Below are 19506 nucleotides of genomic sequence, written 5' to 3' on the forward strand. Positions count from 1 at the left end.
CAAATTTAGGGGATCTGTATTTTTTCTTTTTGTCAAGTGGCCCCCTCTTCGGGAGTTACAGCCCCCTGAAATCTGCCCTTAAGAATAGTCTTTTTTATATCTCAGAACCCTGTTGTGTGAGAATCACTAAATTTTATACACAGGGGTTTTTAAGACATTTTTTCGTGGGCCCCTTTGTCTTTGGAAACAAAAAAATTTGGTCGCAAATTTCAATTTTTTCAAAATTATTAGCTAAAAAGCGATTGAATTTAAATTAAAATTTTTTCTCCATGTGTTTTTCATAAAACGCAATGTTTTTGAGGAAAATGGTGAATCATGATATGCATTCGATCCCATTTTGACATTTTTCTCGAAAACATTGCGTTTTACGAAAAAAGTATCAAGGGACAAAAAGTTTCTAAATTTTATGGCTTTCTAGCGGACTAATAATTTTTAAGAAAGAGCGACCATAAAAAACCTGTGATTTTCGCCCGTTTTTTCACAATTCGCAGAGAATTAACAAAATACATAAAAATATGTTTTTGGTCGCAAATTACTTGTCGTAAAAAACTGAAATGAGCATAGTTTTTAGTATTTTGAAAAATTTAAAAATCACCTCTACTTAGGGGTTGAAAAAAGGCCAAAAATGAAGAATTTGAAAACTATCTTAATTTTTTACGATGAGTAATTTGAGACCAAAAACATATTTTTATCTATTTTCTTTAGTTCTCTGCGAATTGTGAAAAAACGAGCGATTTTTGCGATCACTCTTTGTCTTAAAAATCTGTGACCAAATTTTGTTGCATTCATTTCGGGACACCCTGTATAGAATGTCCCATATATGCCAGGTGTTACTATATTTTTTAACTTTCTGCTGAATTTAAGGATTACTTTTATAAACAAGTACTAGATCTGAGTTTTACCATTTATTTTTTTTAATTTGTTCCAAACACAAATCATACATATAATTTCTACTACATGTGATTTTTAACAAATATGTTACATGCAAAAACTAAATTTTGAAAATGATCATTTTTGTGTTCTATTAGAGGCAATTTTTTTTTCAATAAAATCACTTGTCACCCATATTTCTACGAAACTATTAAATGATAAAGTGATAAAAATGTAAAAATTTTATATATAACAAAAATGGGTCATGCATTTGTAAAATATTCAAAAGAAACGTATTTTTTCTCGAAGCAAGCTATAATTATTTTTTAATAATCTACCTATGCCTAAAGTTTGATTAACAATAATCGAACCACCTGTATAACAAAAATGTGACATATCGAACATTAATTTTTTTATTTAAAGAGCATTTAAAATTGGTCTGTGCATGTTTAAATGTAAAAAATGATAGTTTTACCCCTTGCTTGGACAATTTTTTTGTCTTTATTGACGGCTACGCCACCGGTGATCATGTTTAACTCGTATTAATCTACAGCTTACCTTTATTTTTTTCCCACGAGTCATCACGAGATATAATGTTTATACAAATTTCTACCCTCTTTTGAAAACTGCATTTATTATTATTTTTTTTTTTTTGTACAAGGACGGTTTATCATACAATAAATTATATAGATTTATAGTAAATTCACAAATTTAGATGATGTTAAGGGTATACATATATTTTTTATGAAAATTAGTGAGATTGGATATAATTTTAGACTGACGAGACGTAAAATTTCCCAAATTGATCGATTACTATTATACAAGAGGGGTGTTCTGCACATCCCGTTTTATAATTTTGTAATTTTTTAATCGAGTGTTCTCAAACTTTAGCTGCCTAAGTATCATTTATTTACGAAATAATTCTTAGTTTAATGGAGTGTGCTTTTTCTGAATTACAATTTTATTAAAGAGCAACGAGGATTATATTGGATATTAATTTTTTATTTCGCTGTATACAGCGACGTCCGGGTAATTAGTTCACATTTTGAAGGATAGATGGACACGAAGTTGTAACCGGCGCACGTGGACGTTTTTAAAAATTCAAACGTTTTTGATTACCTAAACCACGGGCGTGCGATTAAAAAATCGTGTGTGGGGCATGCCAATTGTTTAATTGAAACAACCGAACGTCTCTCGAGCTCAGCAGATCGACTATCATGTTGAAGTTTAAATTTAGATTTTATTGTAAGTGTATAGACGTCTACACACTGCGTGTATGCTATTATAATTTGAATAAAAAAATTGGTACTTTAAATGTTGTTTGTTCTTGAAGTTTACCCACCCTGGCATGAAGGTGCGCGTTTTTGATAGCGAGTCAGATTTAATATGAACTTTTTTTTTTGTAACGCCAAAATATCCATAATTTTTTTTACAAAACATCGAAAATTTTGCATTGTGCGCATTTGGCAAATTATTGAAAATTTTATTTTCCTAGGCACATTAGGCGAATTATGAAGAATTTGATTTTTTTTACAAATGTTGAATATTTTATTCGATGGCACATTCGAAAAAATATCAAAAATTTTATTTTATCGAGGCGCAATGGGCAAAATATTGAAATGAATGCATCTGGAAATATTTTTTTTTATTGGCACATTTAGAAAAACTTAATATTTTAAAAGCGCTCTAGCAAATAGGCAACCAGCAATACATTCTTGTAGATTTTATTACACAGTTTGTCTAAATATGAATTAATGCACAAATAACAGACTTTCCTCCATTCTAACGCATATTTTCTATAAAATGGAGTTAGTTTGAAACTCAAATTACTTTTAGGTGTAAAAAAATTTGTAATTTACGATCTTCAAAAGCGGCAAATTACAAATTTCTTTACACCAAAAAGTAATTGGAGCTTCAAACTAAGTCCATCCAGAAAATCTGCGTTAAAATGGGGGAAAATCTGTTATTCGTGCATTAATTCATATTTAGACAAACTGTGTAATAAAATCTATAAAAATGTATTGCTGCTTTCCTATTTGCTACAGAGTCCTCTTAATTATAATATAGAGCCATTATAAATGATTACAAGCCACGTGACCAGTAATTTTATTTACTTCATGCTGGCAATTAAATTTCGGTAAAATTAAAACAATAAGGTTACATTTACAATTACATTAAAACGCAACATTCCGTTTCACAGACTGTCACTGGTGTAATTTTTTCACAACACTATTCAATCAGTCGGCAAATATATTATCTCGAGCATAAACATAACGGTTTGTCATCATTCATTGTAAACGAATCAATATTGGCGAGGCCACGATTTAGGGAACTTTCATTACAGCGGCCCGGCAAAGTCGGTTGCCTAAGCTCGGTAGTCACGTAGCTTCTAAACATTGTTAAATGCTCTGCAGTAGCAATAAAGTAATAAGTAATGTAACTATCGCTTCCAAAAAAAAATTCCTATAAAAGCTACCGAGCCTAACACTTACTGATCACGTGGCAATAAATTTTGGCAAAATTAAATCAAGATTACATGTAAACCGCAACATTCTGTTTCACTGGCTATGATCGGTGTAATTTTTCACGAGATTCTATTCTAATCAACAATCGCATGATCTCGAGCATAAATGTAACGGTTTGTCATCATTCATTGTAAACGAGTCGCTAACATTAGTGACACTAAGATTTAACGTTTTCTTTGCAACTCTGCAATGTTGGTTGCCTAAGCTTGACAGCCACACGGCTCGTAATCATTTACGAAAGCTGTGTGCATACCTACCTGTTTGAGCAGCATTTAATCACCTAACCATCCAATAAAAGACAACAAAGCCAACAATAACATATTTTATTTCAACATAGCAAAAGTGTATTCATAACAACCACGTGGAATTTTGTTAATAAAAAATTGGAATAAATATATACGACTACACAATTCTAATCATAATAATTACAATTCTGAGTGAAAAGCTGATTGCTCTTTTTAAAAAATAGTTAATAAGCTGTAAGTACTTTAATTTCAGGTTCTACATCTCGCCCCTAACAATCGTTCTTAACGACCTATATACACATACAAAAAATAAAAAATTGGAAACAAAACAAACGCACAAGGTGTGGACGTGGACCTAACATTGTATTTAATACACGCAATCTATCACTTCTTTAATTAAGAGGGCGCTATAGCAAATAGGCAACCAGCAATACATTTTTATAGATTTTATTACACAGTTTGTCTAAATATGAATAAATGCACAAATAACAGACTTTCCTCCATTCTAACGCAGATTTTCTATAAGATGGAGTTAGTTTGAAGCTCAAATTACTTTTTGTTGCAAAGAAATGTGTAATTTGCATCGTAAATTACAAATTTCTGTACACCTAAAAATTATTTGAGTTTCAAACGAAGTCCATTTTGTAGAAAATCTGCGTTGAAATGGAGGAAAGTGGTGCATTGATTCATATTTAGACAAACTGTGTAATAAAATCTATAAAAATGTATTGCTGGTTGCCTATTTGCTCTAGCGCCTTCTTAAGAAGTAATTTTTGCTTTTCAAGATTCAGAGAGAACAATCTCCCCGAATTTGATTCACCCTGTACATAATATAAAATTACATAGCTGCCTCCTAGCACTGCAAATAAAATTAATCATTCGAATAAATTAAACAAATTAAAACTAATGGCAAACAGTTTAGTCTTCAGATATTCATAAATAAAGGAATAAGTACAAAATAAAATAAATTAGTATAATAGCTTAAAATCACCGTTCGACGCTTTAAAAGTCAAGATCCTTCCGATAATATTTCTTATTTACAGACGTCCTATTTACAATTACTTTAAAAATCTAATCTAATGTACAGTGTAGGCCAAAGTCTTAATACTTTCGTGTAACGTTTAAAATCGTCCTTGTGTCGGAACATAAGAAAAAAACAAATGACACCGTTCATCAGGATTAAACTACTAAGGCGTGTTAAAAATCGAGAGCAGTATATTCTCCTAACGGACAAAACATCACAGAACAAAATCCCTTATTTTCACGTATCAAAATAAAATAATTAATTTTTACGTAACCCCTAAAAAATTATAACACTAAGCAAGCATTTATAGATCGTCATAAGCAGTATCTCATTCATATAGCACGACGTTCGATAAAAAAACTCACCTTCCCCATCTAATTGCTTCAACTAATCGTCCGATTCTAGATCGAGGAAAAAAAATCGGGAAGAATGTCAAAGGGATATTGAATGCTATTAAAGAGAACTAAAAACTAACCGCAGTCTTCAAATGGAAAATATCACTGGAACGATCACGCAAAAAGTCAGAATCGCTCAACAACGTCCTCAACATCGCACGCTACACATAATTCTCTCCAGACGAGACATTTTCCAGAGAAACCTTGCTACGCTTGCTTTTATCCGTGTACAGCTCGGGATTCTTCGTGTTACACTTCTCTTTCGAGTCCGAGGGAGACTCTTCGCGGGCGGACGATCCGGACGAGGATTCTTGATGAACGGTCGCACAGTTGTTATTCTGCGCTGTCAAACGCGACATCTCAATCATGTTCTGATTCTGGAAAACAACCGAGCTAGAAATTTCTGGAAATAAGATGAAATTAACCTAGGTTTAGTTGTGAGTAATAAAAAATAAAATAAAAAAAAAGCAATACACAAAATAGGCTATTAGTAGTTAGTTGTGAAGCCAACAAGGGTGTGCGCTTGCGACAGAGAATACGACTATTTTGCTTTCGAAATTGCGACAAACATGCACGTCAGCCTCTATACGTCTCAAAGCAAGAACTGGTGAGAGCCTATGCGTTTTCAGAGAGATGCTGAGCTTATGAAGTGAAACAACAAACTAAATGAGAGACAATGGAATAAACAGATTACGTGTACCGGCGCCCCAAAATCGTAAGTAAATATCCCAAAAATAACTGAATATAGGAAATCGATTTGCGCCAACTTTAGTGCTTGTTTATACATAATAGTTAGGGCTCATTTAGGTAAATCAAATATGGAATAATTGGAATATCTAATTTTAAAAATGTACCAAATGTTAACCATCTTCCGTACTTTTAACTTTTTAAAGCTAAAGCAAAAGCTTGAAGACAAATTTGCTGATTGACTGCACTTTTAAACAACTGGTCAAACTTAGAAATAAAAATAGCCGATAGCGATTCTCGCATGAAATTCCTTTATACTTATTTAAGAGCTATAGCAAATAGGCAACCAGCGATACATTTTTATAGATTTTATTACACAATTTGTCTAAATATGAATTAATGCACAAATAACAGACTTTCCTCCATTCTAACGCAGATTTTCTACAAAATGAATTTTGTTTAAATCTCAAATTACTTTTTATTGTGAAGAAATTTGTAATTTACGATGCAAATTACAAATTTCTTTACACCAAAGAGTAATTTGAGTTTCAAACTAATTCCATTTTATAGAAAATTTGCGTTAGAATGGAGGAAAGTCAGTTATTTGTGCATTAATTCATTTTTAGATAAACTGTGTAGTAAAATCTATAAAAATGTATTACTGGTTGCCTATTTACTAGAGAGCCCTCTCTCTCTTAAGCCATGATCTAGGGCGGCAGGGAAGTTATGGGAGAGTCGCCATCTAGTATTTTCGTTCTTAAGTTAAACTGAAAGTATATGATAGTACTTTTTAAAATAAATTGAGTTAGAACGTTTTTTCAAAATGTTCCCTTTTCGAAACAGGGTAGTAAAGTTTTCAAAACTAAAATCTATTTAATATAATTCCAAAACTAACAGAGATATTCAAGAGAAATTTGGTATTATTTTTTTTTGTCAAAGTGCTGAACATTAATATTTCGACTGTTTTTAAAACAGTTGCCTTCTCGAATTCATTGGTGGGGATTTTAAGGTATCGTAAGGATTTTCTCCCCTAACTTTTACGCCACTGGATAAATTGACTTTTGACAGCAAACTCTGAAGCGCCAACGAATTTTACACATGAAGAGTTCTCTTGGTTCACTGCTCTAAAGTCAACCGTTTTCAAGAAAAATGATTTTTTATGGACAAAAACAAACATTTTGCTAACGTTTCGAAAATCTTTTGTAATTCAAAAAATAGGTAGTAATAATTAACAATTTTAACGAAATTTAACAACAGATAGGATTTTAACTTTTTTTTTTATCAATTTGGCGAGTAACATTTACAAAATATGTTCGCGAACTTCAATACATACATTAAATATTCGTTATTGTTCATAAAGTCATTTTTCTTGAAAACGGTTGACTTTAGAGCCATGAACCAAGAGAACTCATTTTGTGAAAAATTCGTTGGCGCTTCAGAATTTGCTGTCATGTCAATTTTTCCAGTGGCGTAAAAGTTAGGGGGAAAAAACCCTTACGATACCTTAAAATCTCCACCACTGGCACGTCCAATGAATTCGAGAAGGGTGCGTAAAAAGTAGCCATTAATAATGGTAATATGTGTACAAAAGCTCAGTAGTTCAAAGGGTTCCTAAGATATTGGCAAAAAACTAAAAAAAAAATTAAAGTTTTAACACCGTATATCTCGAAAACACAAGCCCAGAGAAAAAAATGGAAGAGGAAATAAATGTTTCTTTTTTCAAGAGGAATTTACATGTTTCCGTTGCGACACTTATTTAGGAACACCCTGTATATTATTAAGACTTGGACTATTAAGATTTGCTTTTAAAAGAACTATTTGTATTTGAATTTTTTCTTAATAAATTTTATTCAGTTTGTGAATCTGTCTCAAAGATCTTTGGAAATGGCCTATAGTAGGATCGTATTCGATGCAAAGTAGAGCAAAAAGTTGTCGGTCTTTTATCAAAGGAAAATCGTGTCATCATTTTTAGGAGGCGTAAGATGAACCATTTCAAATTTAAAATGAAATTCAATGTAAAATCTGAAATACCGCTGCATACGCACTGTGTTCTGTTAGTAGCTATAGTCGCCCAGGTGCATCGAGTGTACGAAGTGGTCGGTTATGCGTCAAATACTAACCTGGCGAGCTTGGTTGTAAATCAGAGGGCGCCTTCAAAAAACAAGTAAACAACAGTGGCGCGTACAGAAGTAAAATGTAGTACATATGTGGAATTTAAAAAACAAATTGGATTTATAATAAATTACATTTAAAATAAATAGTTTATGAGAATAAAGGAATTTTTGTAGGAACAAGGGTGCCAGACGTGACCTGATCCCCTCGTTCCTTCATAGCGTATAAAGAAATTATTTAATTTCTAAAACCCTTAAAAGCGTACTGCATTGGATCCCTTGACAAACAATGATTTATTACTTTGCATCGAATATGATCCTACTATAGTTGAAGTTGAACTACAAGATATCGATCCACCTGATGTGATATGACAACAGAGCACTAAACGTTCAGACAACACAAAACTAAAGCTAATTCAGCAAAAGAGAGTGACCGAATATACCACATTTATTTTAGGTTTCAGTTTATTGAGAAGGTGTTTGTAATACTGTAATTTCTTCGCTCCCTATTGGAAGTATTGGAATCTAAATAGAACTTGTATAAAAGTGGTATTTAGTAAAGTGTTTCCTGTAGTATAAATTTATAACCTTGCAGTTATCTATTTCGGTGTCTAGTGGTGGTACGGCACGTTTGTTTTTTCAGAAGTTCAAATGGCGCTGATGGGCTTAAAGAGAGAGTGAAATAAATTAACTTTCACCGTCGAATATTACACTTTTGCGTAACGTTGAAATATTCTAGTTTATTACACTATATTCAGATATTACATTTGGGTATTTACTTCATCAAGACTTTTGGAACACCTAATACTCATTATATCCCCCTCTGCTATACATATACATAAATTTAAAAATAAGATAAAAAAATAATAACACAAGTATCACACATTTCCAGTCATCATTCAAAGAAAAATTGCTGTAATTTATTTTTATCTCAATATTAGTATACGTCTATAAGTCGGACTGTAATACTATAAAGAAAATACAAATTTAAGAACAATTCCCACATAAAAAAAAATAAATATAATCGTGTACGCATATGTGAATAATTAAGTATGGTGCAAATTAAAAAAATAACATCATGCTGAAAACATTACGACACACACTTTTTGAGCCGCTTGTGCTGCAACTCAAATTATTAGAAACACTTTTCGCGCGTTACGGGTGCATATTAGATAAAAGTACCTTTCTTTGGTGCGTTTGCATAGATCTATATCTTTGCGTCTCTGTAAAAATTATTTCATGAACAAAACGCAAAACTTGAATGGCACGAACTTATGAATAAATATGTACCTCACCTTGTTGTCGGCCTCCGCCAAAGGATTAGGAGTAATGGTTATTCTGTTGCTCGGCAGAACGCATCCGTTCGCCCTAGATTTCTGCCCGTACTCGACGTACTCGTTTCCCTCGGCCACGTGACGATCTTCGACGGTGGATTTGTCCCGATTATCTACATACGTTGGATTAATAGCAGGATAAAGTGTGAACGGAAGGTGTTACTTTAAAAATCGATCATTACCTGATTTGTTTTTCTTCCACTTCCTACATATAATTATAGAAACGATCCCGCATATCAGTAAGACGCATCCGCCTACAGCTCCGATTATTATTACGTACAAATTTCCGAAGCCAGCCTCTTTTTGTTCGGCCGCAACTATCGGGGAATGAGTCGTCGTCGTCATCGACGACTGGTTGGCTGAAAAGGTCAATTAGTATGAATAAAAAGTTTTATTTTGATTTTTTAACGAAAAGAGAGCGCAAAAAACTATTTTGTGACGTTACCGCTAATTTGGATATCGGAATATCGTTATTATACATACTGCCTGTCCTTGCTTTCATGATGGGGCTGAAATCGCTGGCAAACTTCGAATTAAAGCTTTGCAATTTGATGTCGTAGATCGTATCGGGCTGGAGATGAGTGATCACGTACTCCCTGGTGTTTTCCCCGTCCACGGTTGCTTTCATGTAATCGCCCGCCGTACTGGCCGACATGTAACTAATGTAGAAGCCATCCACACTTACGTTGGCCGATTTAGAACACTACAAAAAAAACGCGTTTAAAACAAATTAAACTTCTCCAATTTCATACACACCTCCCAGTATATTTTAACAGACGTTGCGTTAACGACCTCTGTGTGTGTAATAATGGGTATCGGCAGGGGGTTCTTCGTATCAAAATCCAGCATTCGTAAATGAAATTTGTCCGAGTTCGGGCTAAGCTTGTTATCGTTATTGCTATACACCGCCGCTATCCTAAACTTGTATATATGATCGGCCTTTAAATTCGTCACGTCGTAGACTTGAATATTCGGAGCTATATCGGCATTAGTCGTCTTCCATTTCGATCCCTTATTCCTCGTATGGAGGTCGTTTGAGTTCGCCGGGCCTATTTCCCGATACTGCACCTTGAAGAAACTAATGGGCAGGCCGTTGTTGTTAGGTACGCTCCAACGTACAACGACCGCCTGGTCGTTCAGTCTCGAGATTATCGGTTTACTTGGGGGCACCAGTTTGGGGACTTTACCGTGTTTAAACGGTTTTCTCGTCGAGCTGGTCCTCCCGCCGTGCCTCCGATGCGTATGCTCTGGCGTTACGGTTAAATCCACGCTTGACGTTAAGGGAATTACTCTGATGATGATGCTGGTGTACACGGTTCTCACTTTATTCCTGGCGAATACCTGGAGATTCCCCGCGTGTCGTTTCTCTACCGGTCTGAAGTAAATCTTATTGCCTACGGCTTCTACGGCAGTGTCGTTGCTTACGGAGAATCCATTGATGAACCACGAAACGTACGGTTCTGGAACCCCTGAGATAATGCAGTTTAAATCTATGTTTTCTCCCTGTTTGACGTCTGTGCTGTTCATAAGGCAGTCTATGGCTGGTTCTTCGTTGTACACCAACGTGATGTGATGAGAAATGGACCCGTAACTGTTTGAGTAACTGCAAACGTAGACGCCATCGTCCGAGGAAGTGATATTAACGATGCTTAGACCTCCATCGAGCATTTCCGAACGCTTGTCGGGCAGCCGTCCGTTTTTTTTAAACCACACTACTTTAGGAACTGGGTTACCAATGGCTGAGCACTCTAGGAAAACTTTATCGCCTGTTTAAAGAATAAAAATGGTTATTCACAATAAATTGTTCACACAGTATTAATATTTTTCGCAAAGTTACATCTCCCAGTGACGCCAAGTACAAAATAGTAATGCAAGGTAAAAAAAATGAAGTTACTATAAAAAATGCAAGCAAATATATAAGTTCATAAGACAATTGAAACTGTTTAAAAATATAGGGCATATATAATTCCATGACTAACCTTTTAACGAAACATATTTACTCTTAGGCTCGGTGATAAAATACGGCGATCTGGTAGGAGCATTCTTAACCACCTTCAGACTCAAAGACGTGTCTGAATTCACAGTTTCCAGAGTATTACTCGCACTACACTTGTACACGCCTGATTTATCGACAGTCACGTTAGGAAGAACAAGTGATTCCGACTGAATTTTTGGGTTTGAAGAAGCGACATATTGATCGCTTTTGTAATAATCTATATATGGTTCTGGATTCGATTCAGGCGGGATGCACCTCCACAAAACTGTATTGCCCGCGGTGGTGGTAATGTCCTTAGAGTCTTGTTTGGGAAATGGCTTAAGGGTTGCTATCCTTAACAGCCATGGTACCGAAGCCACCACGTATGCCCCGTAGTAGGCGAGGCACTGATAGTCTCCTGCCGCTTTTGTGCTGTTTACCTGAAATTAGTGAAACAATATACATACCAAGAAGTTGCTGAACTTCAACTTCTTTTATTATAAATTTTAAGTTAACTGTCACAGCTACAAATACAAATAAACTTACTTGCACCGTTAATGAAGACTTTTTTCTCTGTTTAGTGTACTTTTCCTCTGGAATTAGATGGAATGTTGCGTTACTTAAATTAATAGCATTATTTAAACTGTATGGTTCATCTGTAGGATAAAACTTCCATTGGAACCTATCAGGTTCTATGTTCATTTCGCATGTTAAAAGCGTGTCAAAACCGAACGACACTGATATCGGCTCTGGATTGGTCACCATATATTCGAAGTCTGAAAAAAGCGCATATCGTAAAGTTTAGTTGAAAATTCCGCAGCAAGAATTTATAAATATTTAAAAATAAGCAAATGGACAACAGTATTTTTAAATCGGAATAGTAGTTATGATCACTTAGTACAGTAACTATTGTTAGAAAAATATTTCGACTCACCTGACTGCACCAAATCGAAAACTACCACAGATGCTATTAAAATAGTGCCAAACACATGGGTGCCTTCCATATTGCTGCATGCCTATAAAAAGAAAGAATAAATAAATTTAGTTTATGTTTTGTTAATTATTTATTATTACACAAAAATAATATAAATTATTAAATTAACAGTAATATGCGACATTAATTGTGAAATTTTAAATCGTCACACACGTTTCAAAATATGTAACGAGGCGCCATCTCGCGATGCAAAAACAAAGCCAATGTTTCTACTACCTTTTTTCAGTATAAATAACCTTCTAAAAGGTAGGCAGTCTATGGCAGTAATGTTTAATCGTTTTTAATAATCTCCGCAAAACAACCGGAAGTCGATCCAATTCAACTCAGGTATTGTATAAGCATATCCGATGCGATGTTTGCGTAAAGTAGTAGTAGTGTTTCCTGAAAGGGTTACTTTTACCAGCGATTTCTTGGTTAGATAGAGTCGAGTACTTCATTTTAGTATCAGTATACTATTACCTATTATGTGAGACACCCTACTCATATTACGAAAGCCCTTTGCCGTTAATTTTGATTTGTGATCAAGGAAATGACGTATACACGAAATCAATACGCATTATTTGAAACAGGATGCAGGATGTAAAATCGACGTTTTAGCTGGGAGGTCTAGCATTTTTCCTACTAAATAAATGATAATTTCATCTTCCTAATATACCCTTGTTTGAATTTCATGCTATAAGAATTATAAGCTATGAAAATTGAAAACAATTCGTGAAATACCTATCTGAACCAACAGATGGCGATAAATTCAAAACGTCTGATTCAAAAGTGACAACAAACATTTTATTTCAAATTTCCATTTTCAAATGTGGACAATTTGCCTTATACTGTACGATATGAATATAATTAATGTACAAAAAATTATATTATGTCCTAGCTCTTCCTTTTTTTTTCTACTATTATACGAGCTTAACGTAGTTTTTCACAATTTCTGGAAAAATTACCTAATAATTACCATAAAAAAATAATCGACTATGTGAATTTTCTTATTAAAAGTTAATCGAGGAATACTTACAAAATCATCTAAACTAATCAACTTAAAACTGATTCCCGATCGCCACTAACGTTTCAAAATTGTTCTCAACGTAGGCTTAATATTTACTATTTTAAAACTCGCTCCTCGAGCTCAATTCATTAAAGAAATTGTAGCGAACGTGCGTAGGAAAAGTTGAAAGTAAAGTTCTGATTCCGCCCAAACTCCTTGTAAGCTCACGTACACTTACACCAGCAGCAATAAAACGGGACATGTCGCCTTGCAACCGACGAAAGTGAAAATGTTTAAAATATTCTTTCCCTTTTAATCGGTCGTAGGTTTTCGTTCTACTAACAATTTCGAATTTGATTTGTTCTCCTATTTCTTCCAGCGAACATCAAAATCTTGTTACGTCCATATTTTTTGTCTCGCGGTGTATTTAACACATATTTGTTTAAAATGGTTATACTATAAATAACGTGAACTTATTAAGGAATATGTGGGACTGATCTACGTAGGTATTCCGAACTATTTCACATCGAGAAGTGATGAAAACAAGGAAATTCTATCCACCCGTATTTCCATACAAACATTTAATTTATTTACCTGCTAGAACACATCTTACATAATCGATCTTATACGGGGTAATTCGAAAGGATGTTGGAACATATTTCTGTCACTTCAGAAAAACGAAAATTAAATTATAAGTGACAAAAAATATCAAAATGCTACCAAAAATAGCTTCTTCTTTGCCTTTTTCGGAGATGAAAAAAATTAATCATTAAAACAACCAAATGGAATCTTTTTAATAATTAAATTTGTATTAAAATTTAATTTCATATTTAATTTTTCTTAAAAAAAACATCTGAGTATTAAACTAGTGGTTTCATAAATTTAAATCAACTGTTTTTTCCAAAAAAAAAAAAACGATTTAATTTACGTTAATAATAAAACTCCCATGCTGCCGTGTCTCGTTAACCATGAAATTAAACGTGTGTTTATTCAGGATCATCGAACCGATCTCCAAAAAATCCATTCTTTTCGAAACTTTTGAAACGCCACATATTTACCCAATGGAATTTAAATTAAAATCCACCTTATTCCGGCAGGGATCACGCGTTTTTTGTTTTTGTACATGGCTTCATTATATTTTTGTATGTGGTTCTCGAAGTGATTTTATTTGATGATGACTTGCAGTTCCAAACCACTGAAGAATATAACGGAATGGTACACTCAGAAGGATTTTAATAATAACAACAGGGTTAAACATGTGTAACCTCATACTTAAATTAACAATATCAACAATAACAGATATCATTAACACTGAGATTAACATGCTTCTATTATTTTTTCTTTCAAAACTTTTAGCTTCCCATTTTTTTGCAATTCCTATTCAAAATGAGGAGTTAGCACATTTGAGACGTATAGTATTGTAGAAGTTTTGAACCAGACACTCTTGATATGTGTCGGACACAAGTGTCCGATCTAAACGCACCATTACCCATCGTCGACATTCACTCAATTGTGGACGTCGCCACTCAAGAGAACACGACCTGTCGCCTGTCTGCTCTGTAATTAGTTATTATTATTGACTCGATACCCTCACAAAAAGTGTAAAGGAAATCTATAAGAACCCGTTTATACGGATAGAAATATAATATAAAGTCGTGAGGCGCATCGCAGAAAATATGTCCTTTGATTTGTAAAACTGGACGCAATTATATCGTCTGAGAATGTCACTTCGTCTCCATGAAAAATGCGCTGCTCGCTTTTTACTTTTTGCAGTATACCGCTAAATTACCTTCTGTTTATTTACAGGTTTTTTTCAGGCTTCGCGCGCCGATAAATCTTGCGGAAAACACGCCGGTTACAGGATGTGGCGGCGGAATACCCGCAAATGCAGAAAGAAAACAGACACCTGATTATCTACGCTACAAAGGCAGAAGCGAAGCTACGAACGGAATCCGTAACAATAAGAATATCCTTTACTTCTATGCGTGTTTACGAACTTTGAGGATTATTTTTAACGGGAGATAAGTCAAAGAAGCGGATTGTGGATGATTGGTAGATGGCGTAGTGGATAAGTGCAGCTCATTCTTATTTAGTTACACATTTTCCAGTAGGTACGCCATCTATCAATCATCCATTGGTACAATACCCATTTAATTAGAGTTTATATGTAACGAGCGTTCAAATAAAAACGTGGTCAAGTTGGTTCTGAAAATTTGGACGTAGGGCGTAGCGTATAGCAAATGAACTTAAACGTCATCTGTCAAAGCGCTATATCGCCGCTATCAATTTGAATATTTTCGTTTTAAAAAGCGTTTAAAATGGTGTTTTCTCAAGAACAAAAAGTGTTTATCATAGAGTCCTACTTTAGAAATGGACGCAAGATTGATTGAATATGGAAGTATTCTATTGAGGAATGTTTCATAGAATTTCAAAATCAATTTCCCGGTGTTGTTGAGTACAAAATTTTTCAAAGTGCAGTTCAGCGTTGTGTTAATGTTTTTCGTGAAACGGGCAGTGTAACAAGAAAAGAAGGAAGCGGCCGACCTAAAAAGCGGACTGAAGAATTAAAAGAAAATGTCCAACAAATAATGGAAAATGCGCCAAGAACTTCTGTACGTGTTTGATCACAAATGGTGGGAGTATCAGTCTGTACCTGCCACACAGTTAAAAAAAGATTTGCGTTTGTTCTCCTATCGTTTAACTTGTCAGCAAGAACTTCATGAAGTTGATTTTCCGCGACGGGCTATATTTTGTGAATGGTTTTTAAACAACTACGGTGAACTTCATAATATCACCTTTTTTTCTGATGAAGCCTGGTTTCATTTAAGTAAGAATATGAGATGTGGTCTTCTGAAAAACCAGATAACTTTTGGAGTTTGGTGTGCTCTCAATCGAAGGAGGACTTATGGACCTATTTTTTTTTAATGGTACTCTTATTGCGCAAAGGTATAGGGAAGAAATTATCGCTCCTTTTGTTAAGCAGCTGGAAGAAAACGAAATTACAAACTTTTACTTTCAACAAGATGGCGCAAGGGCACATACGGCAGGCCAGACGATGTTGAGGGAAGTTTTCCAAAATCGACTAATAAGTCTCAATGCTGAACATGAATTTCCACCGAGGTCATGTGATATTACGCCGTGTGATTTCTTTTTGTGGCCTTACCTTAAAAACACTATTTTTGAACTGCCTATTCCTGATTTAAACCATCTGCAGGCTCGACTTATAGACAAGATTCGTGAAATAAACAATACCCCGAGCAGGTGTGAAAAGTGCTTGGAACAAGGATTGTTTGTTATTGTTATCACGATTATTCTTTAAAATAAAGTTATATAGTCATTAACGTTATTGAAACTGACAGCTGCTATACAGCTCGTTGTGAAATGAGGTTAAGTTGGTTGCTATAAGCTACTCCCTACGTCCAATGTGTCAGAGCCAACTTCGACCACGTTTTTATTTGAACGCTCGTTATAAACAACTGTCAAAATTAAAAATGGTAAAAATAAATGTTAAAGTATTATTCGCTCTCGACCCCAGCAGTTCTCAGTATGTGGGTATTTTTGTTGAGTTATATTAGTTCATTTATAATTTTTTTTGTCATATTAATCCAGGCAGTAGAGCATTCGAGGCGTTTGTATTTGAAGTCATTCTATTTTGTTGTACAGAAAAATCCCAAATATTATCAAATAAACACAAAATATAGAATGACTTTGATTTAGGGCTTACTTTCAATGTTACAGAAAAAAATATGTCGAAAAACGGGCAATTTTTCGTTCATTTTGTATGTTTGTTGTTCACCTGAATTTAGCAATGGTTTTTTTGGAATAGGCAAACTCGGATTCTTTTTCTACATAATATTTGGGATTTTTCTGTACAGCAAAATAAATGAATTCAAACACAAACGCCAAAGCCTACTTTTATTGCTCTATCGCCTGGACTACATGGTTTGATATAACAAGAAAAATAACCGTATAAGTTTTTACGCCCTTCTTTATATGGTGACGAGATAAATTGTCACTGATAAATGTTGTGGCAACAGCGCAAGCATCACAGTAGCATTATTGGTTGCCTATGGATTAATGTGCTATTTCTAAATTACGTTTTTAACAAACTTGTGTTAAACAAATTTCAGTAAACACGAAAATATGATTAAAATTGTACTTTTATTGCAGATTTTGCGTATTAGAATGATTAAAATCAGACGTAATGTTAAACGGAACACGATTATGCAATACGAGCGAATCGAGCGAAGCCAAGGCTAATTTATTCTCGTTTTCAAATTAAGCAGAAAGAACAACACGAACTCCCATAATAAGAGCACGGCGTTATTTGTGCGATGTTCCGAATATGGGAAAGCATGGTGTTGCTCATATCAACAACGCGAAGTAATTAGGCTCGGCTATAAGTTATAACAAAGCCGCAATTAAAATGCATTTATGCACACGTCTGAGCCGGTCGTACGCCGAGGAAAAAAACGCGCCGGATTCTCCCGTAATTAAGATGTATAACAAATAAAATTTAACTGCGAACGATCCGCGAGCGCGCTGCCTGAAAAAATGCCCCGTCTTGTTAAATTAAGTTGGAAATGTCAGCGGGGCAAAAACAAATAAAATACGGGAGCGGCGGCGAAGGCCAAAAGGGTCCGCGAAATCGTTCCGAGAACACAGCCTGCCCGACCGGACCCCGGTGAATTGAATTGTCATTTACAAAGAGAAGAAATGGAACGGACTCGCCATGTTTAGCGGGCACGACCGGCGCAAGTACGAGATGCACGCTCCCCGTAACGAAACCGTCGCATCTAGAGGGCTCAGGGGCGTAGCCAACTGAGTTTTATTTGCTGTAATCCTCCTTAAAAACCACTTCAACACGAACCACTCAAACACACAAAAAATATACATCCAAGTACTTCAAAAACTTCTTAGAATTTAAAAAATGTATAGTAAAATAGTTATAAAATATACAGGGTGTCCCGCAGTGACGAGCCATTACACATAGTCCAGACTACTTCGATTTTAATTTTGAAAATTTGGGCAAGTGTTTTCGGGCATGCCCTTGTCAACTAAAATAATGGCGTCCACATAACGCTTCCGGTTACACCGGAAGTTGGCTTCATCTTCGTTATTTTAAATGGAACACCCTGTATATTATTGCAATTTTGGATTCTACGTCGATTTTTAGGTGAACTTTCATAAAGGTTTCCCATTCTTAAAGTTAACCGTTTTTGATATATTTAATTTTTTCAAAAAAAATTAAAAAGCGCTGCCTAATTCAAAAAGATGTGTATTTTACAATATTAAAGTTAGAACGATAAAATTTATAGGGGACATGACTAAAACTCTAAGCTTTCCTGCCATAATTTCAAAATGACTAAATTTTATACAGGATGGTAGAAATTTAATGCCGAATTTGGTCAACTTTAAACCAACTTAGCTTATTTTTTTTAATGTAATTATATATTTTTGCACAGCCTGATGAAACAATTTTGTTCTCTTTCAAATTGTATAATGGTTCCCTATACCTATCTCTTCTGGTTTTTAAGGTATTTACTGTTTTTTCGAGCAGTCAACGGATATCGCATAATTTTTTGCGAGGATGGCTGTGAAATTTCTAATGGAATTCCAAAACAAGCACCTAATCTGTCATCAGTTTATTGTTATCAATTTAATAGACACTGAATGTTTATTTAAGTATTATTTATTGTTAAAGAATGGAAAACGTTAACATTTATTCAAATGCTGACATTCTAAATTTATTATTTAATAAAATGTTTATTTAGAAGATATGTTTCCCGATTCTATACCTACCGTGCAAAAGAAAGCATGAAATAACTTCTTGATTTTCGAAACTATGAAATTTCATGACATTTTTGTGAATTCGTCAATTTTTTTTGTTTAAAAAGCCATTTTTCCCTAATCTTTTCTTGCACGCGGTATATATTTACTTTTTGAAAGATTGTTAACAAGCTCGCTGGCCTACATGCAAGCACGACTATTTTATTTACCTTTCAATTAGTTTCAAAATATCTCTCGATTATACCAAAATTTCAAGTGTTTAATTAAAACTGAAATATTATAAATATATGCTAATATTCCAATTCCCACGCCAAGATCAATCTAATTAATTACACGCCAAATCATTCAAATCCCGATAAACACGTCGAATAAATTCATCTTTATCATTTCTAGGAATTCTTCGACAATAGTTAAACAGTGATTAGCACATTTAATTACCTAAAATGGGCATATATTAGTAAAGCAGTCGTCATTCGCGGTCGTAAATTTGCCAATTTAGTACACTGACTCACTATAATGGTGAGAAACTAAGAAGTTTTGTATCATTGCTTGGCGCCACTCTTCAAGGTTC

At 34.4% G+C, this 19506-nt stretch overlaps 1 protein-coding gene across 5 annotated transcripts in view; it reads right to left on the minus strand.

Annotated features, from left to right (window-relative positions):
• Nucleotides 1-4228: 4228 nt before the first annotated feature.
• Nucleotides 4229-19506, minus strand: part of LOC108912019 (interference hedgehog) — a 41816-nt gene continuing 26538 nt past the window's right edge. The window contains exons 2-10 of one of the 5 annotated variants that reach the window (XM_018717153.2): nt 12101-12182; nt 11713-11942; nt 11171-11606; nt 9948-10957; nt 9675-9894; nt 9374-9550; nt 9153-9304; nt 9040-9080; nt 5329-5436 (exon numbers count right to left, since the gene is read on the minus strand). In XM_018717153.2, the coding sequence (XP_018572669.1) occupies nt 5424-5436; nt 9040-9080; nt 9153-9304; nt 9374-9550; nt 9675-9894; nt 9948-10957; nt 11171-11606; nt 11713-11942; nt 12101-12170 (2349 nt within the window). In that variant the 5' untranslated portion in view covers nt 12171-12182 and the 3' untranslated portion in view covers nt 5329-5423. Of the gene's footprint in view, nt 5463-9039; nt 9081-9147; nt 9305-9373; nt 9551-9674; nt 9895-9947; nt 10958-11170; nt 11607-11712; nt 11943-12100; nt 12183-19506 lie in introns of all 5 variants that reach the window. The other 4 variants (XM_018717154.2, XM_018717152.2, XM_018717155.2 and 1 more) reach the window with 4 other exon arrangements.

Source organism: Anoplophora glabripennis, unplaced genomic scaffold (assembly GCF_000390285.2).
Source record: "Anoplophora glabripennis isolate ALB-LARVAE unplaced genomic scaffold, Agla_2.0 scaffold88, whole genome shotgun sequence".
In the NCBI taxonomy this organism is placed as follows: domain Eukaryota; kingdom Metazoa; phylum Arthropoda; class Insecta; order Coleoptera; family Cerambycidae; genus Anoplophora; species Anoplophora glabripennis.